Source organism: Rhyacophila brunnea, unplaced genomic scaffold, assembly GCF_057557595.1.
Source record: "Rhyacophila brunnea isolate RB1 unplaced genomic scaffold, BYU_Rbru_1.0 scaffold_16, whole genome shotgun sequence".
NCBI lineage: Eukaryota > Metazoa > Arthropoda > Insecta > Trichoptera > Rhyacophilidae > Rhyacophila > Rhyacophila brunnea.
In genome coordinates, this window is record NW_028232816.1 from 21247245 (window position 1) to 21258916 (window position 11672).

Here is an 11672-nt window from a genome sequence, read left to right on the forward strand (position 1 = left end):
TAATCGGCCATTTTAGAGACTGCTCAACTATGCGCTGTCTTCGGCTCAAAATATACAGTATTTTGTCAAAAAACCACCAGGAAATTTTTGAAATTCCGTTAGGTAGCTAGGTAGCTAATTTAACAAAAAATCTTTCTGAAATTAATTAAAGGTGACTTTATTTACTTGTTACCTACTAGCAGAGTAAGAAAATATATTTTTACAACGTTTTTCTTAGCTCGTATTCTTATTTGTCCGGTACAAATCTTGCAATCGATTTTTAACTAACTTCCCGATTAGCTAGACATTTGAAACTTTTTGAATATATAAGAACACGATGCCAGTTAGAATTGAATTCATTTTCAGTTAATTCTATTTTGTATGAAAAGTCATTTCGACACCATTATTGGTTGCTTGGGGTCTGGGGTCCTAGCAACTAAATTATTAATATATACGTGCGTTACTATGGAAATCAATATGAAATGTCAAAGTGACATTTCAGTATTATTTCTATCAAATACAAATTTTTTTGATCGTTAAGCTAGTCAAGTTATGTTTATATGATTCAACAGAAAATTACGACTATTTTTTTTAACAAAAATATCAGTACCTAGGTTGTCGAAAATATCAAATGAGAAAATTTTTACCTAATGAAATGAAAATTTCATGAATAATTTTGAAAACTTACTAGGTATTTCGTACAATTTTACAAGTTCATTAAAAATATAAAATGGAAAAGTGATCACTGATGAAATATCAGTGGATATGATGAAAAGATATAATTTCCTGACCAAGGTATTATGGCAGCACTGAGTTATATGCATCATATTATTATCTATGGTAGTTTACAAAGTTATCTGGAGAATGAGATGGGGGAGCTACTATATAAAAATACCCAATCATGACTTGTAACTGGCAAAATCTGACATTCGAATGACGTTTTTCAATATGGCGTCCTATGGTAGTTCGTAGTTCCATTTTTGGCCATTCTCCAGATAAGTTTGTAGGTTTGTGTTGGTATTTATTATCTATGCTGGCAGCACTTGCAAATAAAAACTTTATTCCAAAGTTTTCCCCGTGCCTGCTCGCTGTTTACCTGTCATCTGGGATTACAGACAGTTTCTCAGCAGTGTTCATTTCTCTCCGTTCTCCGTGTCTGTATCGTTCGGCAGATTTTGTTAAATTACCTGTCATACCTCAGTTGAAGTTCTACATCCCAAGTGTTCCGCAGCTAGCGTCAACTTCTAGTGATTGAGTTCGATAAATCTAAGTTTGAAAATGTTGAAGAGCCTTGCAGTATATTATCCCGATAGTTGGACGAAATCAGAGAATTATGAAAGCAACCTTCATGTATTGTAAGTTGGTTTTTATACATATCTACACCAATCATTACAAGAATAACCAACTATGATTATTTAAAGAACTATTGTGTGTTTAATCATAATAATCACTGCCTGCAATAGGGAGTAAAATTCCAAAACAATGATGACGTCTAAATGTCATCTATTTATCCGGACGCTGCCACTCAGGCCTGCCTCGTGATTTCCTTTTCTTAAGTCCACATCACTGTTTATACGTTAATTTCTCCTATAAACTGACAACTTTGTAATTAATTTACCTCTTATTTTGAAGTCCTTACTCAAAAGTGTGACATAACCTACACTCACTCCAACCACACCATAAATGCTTAGCCCGCCATAATGTTTGTTTGCAATATTTAAAAAAAAACTGCACTGTCTAAAGCAGTGTTTTTCAATCTTTATGAATTACTATCACACTTTTAAACTAAGTAATTAGGATTTCGCTACACATCTAAGTTTTCTTACTGGTTGGGACAGTGATTGGCCATCAGTCCCGTATGGTTCAATCATCTCTCTAATGTTCAAAGGGTGTCATCAATGCGTTATAGATCCAAATATGATAAGTGTTGCTTGATTGTTTTACCAGTTAAGCTAGAAACACAATCATTACGACATGTTTGCAGCTTATATGCTAAAACAATCAGGACATTCAATATTAAAAACTGACAACCCACAAATACATTGTGTCAATTACCTGCCAGATTGTAATTTCCCTTCTAAATCACTAAGACTTAAAGCGTCAATTACATTGAGCTTCTTTACGAGCTGTTTGTTGGCGAATTTATAATCTGCCTGTAAAGTCGCCCAGTGTAATCATCGAAATGTTAGCTTGTTCATGATTACACTGGGCGACTTTACAGGCAGATTATAAATTCGCCAACAAACAGCTCGTAAAGAAGCTCAATGTAATTGACGCATAAGATACCTACGTGAGATCACTTGATCAAATGTTTTATTATTATTAAGTATGTATTGCTAAAACCATTAAAATCTTATACAGTTCTGTACTTTGCCTTCTTTGTAATATATGGATGCTACTAAGTTGGAGCATAATATGCTTAATTCATATTATGAACACCACACAACGTCTCCAAGAATCTCTGTCACTCACCAGTCTTCTTGTCTTCCGAGGTCATGCCTGCATTGTGTAGCTCCGCCGTATACACCCCGTGAATGGTATTTAACTGCCCTCTGGGACGCAGGAACCCGATTGGTTTTGAAGGTCAGGTTGAATATTCTTCCCCTACTTATTATTGAATATCTTGTTTCAGAGTGACGGTTCAACGGAATACTACAGAATTTGTGAACATCGTTGAAAATCAACATAATATTGTAAGGATTGACCGAGTTCAGCACCCACTTGCCTACTTGCGCTACGCTTTGCAGGACGAGTATTTGAGATCGAGGGATGAATATTATTCTGAAGTAAGTTCATCTTCACATCTTCTTCACTAGTTAACGGGTGTCTGGTAGAAGACATCCTATTATTATGATCAGGGTTTGCAACCATGATAGTTTACAAACAAACATTTTCAGAAGTGTTTTTTGAGGATATAGCAAAAACAGTAAATAAATTCAAATTTGAATGAATGTCGTAAATTGAATGTAGTGAAACCAACCATGTTAGACCTTTTAATATACATAGTATAATATGTGTATTGGCAGGACGTACTTTGAGAAATAATGCAGCAGTGTCACTCTAAGGTGTCACCTTTTTTTGTCGGCATACCTAAACTTACTTTATCCTGTCATGCTTCAGTATTGGGGCATAGGGCAAGTACAAGGTCGCGCCACTTCCCTCGGTTCATCAACAAATCCTGTGCCTCCCACCATGCGGGACCTGCTGGATGTTGATCGCTTTTGTAACACTGGTGCAGGGTGAGGAAGGGCCGACCACGGCGACGAACTCCTTGAGGTTCTGCCACAAGGGTACGGAGTGTCGCACTCTCTGGTGGCATCCAGGACATATTCCAGCCACACGAAGCGTCTCTTTGTGATTACTTAGGGTTACCGTGTTCGCTCAAAAACCTGCACTGGCAAAATAAAAATTTTCTTTGTTGCAGTCGCCGATGTTCTGTATTGTGCTCACGGTAATCACATTACATCGCAGGCGCTTTACCACTTGGCTACTGACATTGTCAAGCAAAGTGAAAAAAAAACATATTTATTTTTGCCTGGATGCAAACCAAAATCCTACGTTATAATATTATTTGTATAATTTTTTTTAGTTCTTTCCCAACCAGAATCAAAGTCAAGACCTTTTTTTAGCTTTCCTCTAAAAATTCCGTTTTTATTAGTTTTCTTTCACTGATATCATTTTTTTCATCCAAAGCCTGAACTGAGCCAGTTTTCCAGGTCCTTTTTTCAGATGTTACGTATCGTCAGTGCACTTTTAAGTAGAATGAGACACATAGTTGGAAATAGTTTATCGTTTGCAAAATAAAAGTTAGACTTGTAATTATTGTGTAATATCCGGCAGGTCTGGCATGAAATTGTTATTTTGTTGAAGTTTTACATCACAATCACGGCATAATGTGGTCATATTTTTCCATAATTGGTTGCATTTTGGATAAGCCCTTATCATTTGTGGATTGTTGACATTAATGTTATCAGACCGAGAGATAACACAACTGAGTAGTGCTTCATGATTAATTTTCATCTTTCTACAACCGATGTTTACCAAACTGTGGAACTCTTGCAGAAACCGATTGATTTATAAAAATACTCTTTTTTCATTTTAAATTTACACTGAATCCTGGTATGCTCTAACGTCTGATTGAAGGGGTATATTGTAAAATATAACATACAGCAGAAATTACAAGCCCCAGTTTTTTCTATGTTCCATTGGAAAAAATCGAATGGGGTTTGATCCCAGTTCTAAAATGAAAGTACACTAAAACCACAATTTAACAGACTTATGCAGTGAGGGGCTGTCTGTTAAAACTAAAATAATAAAGTAGGGAAGGAAGTAGGTACTTACGTTAAAAAATTTACACTATTGTACGACAACATCTTCTTGGCTACGCTTCTAAGCGCTGCTGTCTACTAAATGGGAGGAGCTTGTTAGTTTATAATGGATTCCGGGTAAAAATGGGCGGAGCATGTTAGTTCACAGTTTTAACACGTAGTCAAAAAGATGTTGTCGTACAATAGTTTACCAATTTTTAAAAACGTAGGTATGTTGTATGTAACTAAGCAAATCAACAATGTTTTTAAAAACAAAAGATGAAATTTTTTAAAATCACAAAGAGACTCCTATCTACATAATATCAAACCATCGGCCAGCAGGCTGTCACATGACGACCGGTAAAACTGATGTCCGCAAAATCAAGGTTTTACTGTAACTAATATTATTGATTTTTTAAATTTCATAAATAATATAACATTAATTATTTTAAGATATTTTTATGGACATTACAATTTGTAGGTATTCAACCACATCAATGATAACTTATGTAAATTATTACGTAGAATGTATCAGTGGCGAAGGGTGTGGAGATCTGACATAAATAGTGCACACTAAACTTTGTCAGTCATACTTATTTGTTTTCATTGAACTAAGAATGCAAATTGCAGACGATATTGGTTTGATTTTAAAATGTAATTAAACCCTGTCTAAACCCAGCCATAATAGATAAATATTTTTATCTACGAGGGTGGGTCAATAATTCCTTAGAAAAAAGCATTAAAACAGTTTTTATTTTTGTATTTTTTTTTATTTCTCAACATAATCTCCTTGGAGCTCAATACACTTGGTTAGACGTTTCTCAATTTTTTTTAAACCGTCAGAAAAATAAGTTTTCGGAAGGTCCTCAAAATAAGCATTTGTCTGATCGATGACTTCTTCATTTGAAAAAAAAACGTTGTCCACTTAGCCATTTTTTTAAGTTTGGGAAAAGGAAAAAGTCACTGGGGGCTAAATCTGGCGAATACGGTGGGTGGTCGACCAATTCGAACTTCAATTCTTCAATTTTAGCCATTGATCGTAAACATGTGTGAACACGGGCATTGTCCTGATGAAAGAGGATTTTTATCCTGTTTAAATGAGGCCGTTTTTCTTCAATTTTGTTTTTTAGCTGGTCCAATAAAGATGCATAATAATCCCCTGTTATTGTTTTTCCTTTTTCCAAATAGTCAACGAAAATAATTCCACGTGCATCCCAAAATAGTAGCCATAACCTTACCAGCTGATTTTACGGTTTTCGCCTTCTTTGGACATGGTTCGCCTTTCGCAATCCACTGCTTTGACTGTTCTTTCGTCTCGGGAGTATAGTGGTGTATCCATGTTTCATCTACAGTCACAAAGCGACGAAAAAATTCATCCGGATTGCGTTGCATGAGCGACAACAGGGCTTTAGAGGCCACCACCCTATTGCGTTTATTGTCGACTGTGAGCAAACGCGGCACCCATCTTGCAGAAATTTTTTTCATGCCCAATTTGTCATGTAAAATAGAAATGACGCTACCTTTTGAGATCCCTGTAACCTCAATTATCTCACTCAACTTTAATCTTCGGTCACTTAACACCATATCATGGATTTTATTGATCATTTCTAGTGTAGTCACAGACGTCCTGAGCGTGGTTCATCCTTTGTTGATGTACGACCACGTTTAAATTCATTTAACCAGTTATAAATAGTTGCAAGTGAAGGAGCAGATGTGCCGTGAACTAAATCCAACTCATTTGCTGTTAACCCTTTTATATTAAAATGTTTAATAACAGCTCTAAACTCAATTTTCTCCATTTTTGTAAACAAGCAAATTTTTTTTTTAAATGTACGAGAAACACAACAACCCGACCAATCTGATTAAAACTTCGCAGCATACTGAATCGGTAGTGCCGCTGCATGAAAACAAACCGCTTACAGTACTAGTCGCGCCACCTGTCGGCTTTTCTAAGGACTTATTGACCCACCCTCGTATTATGGTTTGGTTGAGCAGGGTTTAATCGAATTTAAAAAACCATCTGCAATTTGTATTTTTAGTGAAATAAAAACAAATAAATATGACTTGATGAAGTATTTATAGTATTCACTAGTTATGTCAAATCTCCACAGCTTACCTCTACCCTTCGCCACTGGAATGTATCATATTATGTGGTACCTACACTTATAATAGCATTCTATTAATTAATATTTTTTTGAAATAACATTAGTGGATGATGACCAAAAATCAAGAAAACATTACAAAATGCAGATAAAAAACCTGAATACATAATTAATAGGAACAGAAATGCCCAACGGGTGTGAAGTAAGAGGCAAAAATCTCGAGTGCGGAAGAATATGGGATAAACTTTAACACGTGTCTAGAATACGTTATTCTAAGCTTGTCCTTCGTTCTGATAACTGCTCTCGGTTTATGTACTGGCGCTCTTTCAATATTGGTGTATTTGAAGGTTACAACACACACTTGCACGTATATAATGTGTTTCATTTTCGTAGGACACTCACACATTCAAAACCCTGCTTAAAAATGTAGTTTATATGTATAGACTATCGGAATTCTATTTATTAATTTGTTTTGTCTTAAAAACTTTTGAACCCTGATATTATGAGGTTCTAGTTTGGAGTTTTCAAGATTCGAAATCAAGGGTTTTAGTTTTAATATAAATAGGGGGTTAGAGTAGTAAGGTTCGGTTCTGGTATCATTGCTCTGCTTTAAGGGAATACTTTGTGCATGACAATTTATTGTACGTTTTGGAAACATTGTGAAATGGCAGCTGTCAAATATTTATAAATGTTATTACTTGAATGAGAATGAACATGGCAAAATATTCTAATAATTTATGAATTTTTTCAAGACAATTATTGTGTTTAAAAAATTTCTCTGGACATAGTTACGAAATCCTATTTGACAAAATTTGAATTACCATTCAATTAAATTTAATATGTCAATATTATCATGTTTCACTCTGTGTTGTGATAAAGGCAATTGCTATTAATCTAATCTGTCTATTTCATGTTGTTTCAGTGTATCAAATACCATGTAGTGTCGAAGGCAGATTTGAAGGAGGCGTTGGATTACAACTGTGACTCAAGAAGATATTCCAACCGAAATACATTATGTGAGAAATTTCAAAGCACGTATCCGAGCAGTATGCAAATACGCAATGGTGATGTTATTGTCATTATAAAATTTCGTGAATCTTCCATTTCCACAGATAACAATCATTATCCCATGTATGTTTTGTATCTATAAATGCGAAAATTGCAATGCTTAATTTTTTATAGTATTATAGTTATTAAGTAACTTTTAACAAAAAGAATAATACCATTTGTCGCCATATAAAGATAAAACAAATCAGGTTTTGCCTGAATTTATTTTTAGAGTATTATTAGATTGCGACTACTTTAACTGGAAGGCCAATGGTTTGGTTGACTAAAATGCTCGCAATACTCTCATTGCGATAATGGTGCAATCGCGACCTTCTTGTCAAAGCTCTCAGTCTATATATTATTAATAAGGCATTCTTTAAGGTTGAATAACCAGCTTATGAATATTTTCATCCATATATTGTCGGTGAAATGCGGTATTGTGGGGTTTCTTAAGTCCCTTTGCGAGGCCTTAAATTTTAGTTTCGGGTTTTTAAAATAACTATAAATTTTAATTTTACTTACTGCTGAAGTCTTTTAGTCAGTAATAGATTACGTGTGCAGCAGTTCGTCAGGCTTTGTTGCAAGAGTGGGGATTTACCGTTTAAAGTTTCATACCTACAAGAAGACATTACAAAATAACACCTTCTTCAGAGATGTATAAATGGGCACAGGAAGGGAAATAATGTAAATATAGGGTTGTATTCTACGTAATGTAGATATAAATTATTTTGAGTTCAGGTCTAACATTGACCATGTAACTTCTTTTATAAGTTCTGGAATATGGCAACCCAATAATATGTTTACAGTGTGTGAGTTTCATACAAACTATTGATGAAATTTTGATGGTCATGTGCTGGTTTACAAGTTTTAAATCAGGCTCAGGGTGACTGGTCACTGATGTGTTTTTCCTAATATTCAGTAATAACAAGGTCATTCAATATAATTTAAAATTAATTTAAGTCTGATACCGCTTGACAGTTAAAGTGGTTATTTCTTTTGAAGAAATATGTAATCCATGATCTTCTTCACTAACAAGTAGTTTTATCACTTTCCCACTCTTGTTTCCTGCCCAAAATATTGAATATGATATGATATTTCAAAAAACCTACCTTATGTAAAATGTATTTTTAATAAATTTGTGATATACAGTAATGTTTTTTGTATTATTTATATCCATTATCCTACCTAGAAATCCTAACCCCATGTCAACTTCAAAGACACTTTGACGATTTCTAGACACTGGGCTTATTTTGTGATATAAATAATTGGAGGAATTTTATTTTTGTGGGTGTTTAATACCCATCCACCTATTATTTTCGAATGCTATTTTACGTCAGATGGTGTGCGAAACGTATGCTTTGCGTTCATGGGGATTTTGTACTTAAGCATCTCGCCGAACCCGAACACCTAATGCCCCTCTACCATAAGTTTAGCGAACCGATTGCTAAATTTGGCAGTCGATTTTTGACAGATTGCAACTGACAGCCCGCGTTTATTGATAATTGTCATAGGTACTTGTTTTCTTCCGTATTTCATTATCATTATGATTCAGTGAATTATTTTGATTATTGTCTAATGGTATTATCTATTTTACAATTGATCCTATAATTGGTGTTTCATTTATATTTAACTTTGCTTTCGTAGATGAAGCTAATCTACAATGCTGCAAATTTCGTAAAAGCGACATTTTCGAATTTAAGAGTCTCGTTAGTAAATACACATTGGACACAGATTCATGAAAATCTAATAAATATAATATTATATTTTTAACAACTCAATTCACATGATTGTGATGGAATCAATTTATGCATAATAATTATATGGTAGGTAGGTATACAATCACGATAACCATTTACGTTTATATTGTAATGATTACATTTATTCATTAACGTTTATTCAGCATTCAAATTATCCGGCCATAATGTAATATTAATCGAAAAATTAAAGAAATAATATAAAGTATGTAATAGCGAGTTCAAAATATAGGTACTAGGGATATCTAGCGGCAAAATACGAAAATTTATCATTTATTTGACAGTTAAGCGCCCATAGACATCAAAAAGTGGCCATAGAGAAAAATATTTTTCTGTTTTTATATAAGGAATACTTGTTTCAAATAGACGTGCATGTACAAACACCGTTATTTGAATGGAGCATTATGGAACACGGCGGCACCCGAATATACAGATTGGCAGGCAAGTGGAAGAACACTCGACAAGTTTTATTACGGCAATCAACGGTTCCGGCGTAATATGAGACCGTCATAAACGGTTCGTTTTGGCCTATTTCTATTGACGGCCTATAAGAAAGCACAAACATGGACCCCTACAGAAGCAGCAGAAGCAGATATCCAAGTGTGCTTTGACCGAGTTTACTATGGTTTCTTTTAATAAATAGTGCTCATGAGAGAAAGAAGCACAGTGAACTAACAGAAAATAAATGATTCTAATTAATAAAGTATAATATATTATATTACACAAAAGACTAAGCTATACTGATACCTGTACAGAAACTATGTGAAGAGATCTTCCTTTTTTAAAAGAATTAAAATTAGCCTTAGTGGTGACCAAATCAAACAGCTGGTTGGACCGACTTCGCATGTTAGTCGGGTGACAAATTTAAGTTTATAGATCTTTGCATTGAGTCCACCATGTCGGGACAGGGAGCGCCTATCGAAGTTGTATGGGAGACATTATTGATTGACAACAGCGCACTGTGCTGCTCGCTTGTCAGGACAACGCTAACATAGACCTACCGAACCAACTCACTCCGCACCACACTCAGTCTCAATCAAGCTTGTCATAAGGCCCTACGTTTAATGTGTCAGCAGTTTTTTACATCTGGGAAAGTAAGGTCTCTGGAGCAGATACATGAGACTAAGGTCGACTTTCTAATAAGTGTGCCCATCAGAGAATGAAGCATGGTTGACTAACAAAAATAAATGATCATAATTTTTTTTTTGACTTCTACCTAATAAGATCATATGGGCGGTTTGTATTAACAGATTTGTTTTTATGAGAAATGGATATTAGCAACTTGCCCAACCTTTTAGGTCCATAGTCTGACTTTTAATAAATATATAGAAAAAACAACAGATATACAAAACTATGTACTATATCTTCAGGTCCGCACATTTTTTAGATACAACAAAATTGGTCTGTAGCGATCAGGTCGGACGGGACGGCCCCAACAACTGGTCGGATTGACTTGAGGGTCTTCCCTTTCAGACCACATTTTCGAACATTCCCAGAATTGGATTTGCATCCTGTAGTAGGTACTTCGCTACATGGACATGTTTGTCGGGTGATTAACCCAAGCTTAAAAAGCTAGGCAGCGAATCCACCGTAGCCAGTCAAAAATTTACTGATGTCAGGAATTAAACTGGAATACTGGATTCTAAATATATTATCAAAGAGAAGGGGCCTGGGAACAGACATGTTGGTACACCTTAACCATGGTGGATCCAACTCAAAACTCAATCTAACTGTTGCTGAAGTAAATTTGAATTGACGTGAACAAATTTCGTGGTAATCTTTTGGGCCCGTAGCTGTTAAAGAATTAGAGGCCAATACAGACTGTCAAACACACCAGCATAGTCATGAAAACTACAAGGACATACTTATAGTTGGAATTTTCAGCAATGATATCACTCTCGAAAAGTGTATTAGTCTATGCACTCTCCTTATGGCGTCCTCCGTTGATTTGCCTCGAACGTCCAAAGCATCAGACCAACACAGGATATCTGGAGTTGATTCCCATTCTTATGGATTATGGTAACCTTTCTTTGTCCCTACAAATGACTTGAGTGAAAGGCTGATAGCCAATCCTCAAATACTGTTATGTTATCTCATAAATACCTATTTCGATTTGGTGCCTATATTTTGCTGAATTTTGGAGATCAAATCAAATGAACCGAAGGGTTATAATAGAAGGGATGTAATAGTGTTCACAAAATATTGGAATTATCGATACCTACTGATATCCAATCGGAAAAAAGTATCGGTCCAAAAGTGTAAATACTGTTTGGACAGTCCTAGTTGTAGATAACCAAATCTAATAATATCTGTATCTCGGAGAGTTAGTGAGTCTCGAGTATGAGTCTTTGATGATTTTTTAAGTAAAAATGAGCTGGACATAAACACTTCTTGCTTTCAGGTACAGATATAAGGTAGAAGATGCAAGCAATAAGAAGTTTTTCTTATTATTTGCGTATGTAACATTCTATACGTTGAACTTA

General features: G+C 35.0%; 1 protein-coding gene across 1 annotated transcript; it reads left to right on the forward strand.

Moving 5' to 3' along the window:
- Nucleotides 1-1039: 1039 nt before the first annotated feature.
- Nucleotides 1040-8578, forward strand: LOC147074514 (uncharacterized). The gene is made up of 3 exons (XM_085943392.1): nucleotides 1040-1334; nucleotides 2612-2765; nucleotides 7311-8578. The coding sequence occupies exons 1-3, from the start codon at nucleotides 1258-1260 to the stop codon at nucleotides 7536-7538; spliced, it is 459 nt and encodes a 152-aa protein (XP_085799518.1). The 5' UTR covers nucleotides 1040-1257; the 3' UTR covers nucleotides 7539-8578.
- Nucleotides 8579-11672: the final 3094 nt, after the last annotated feature.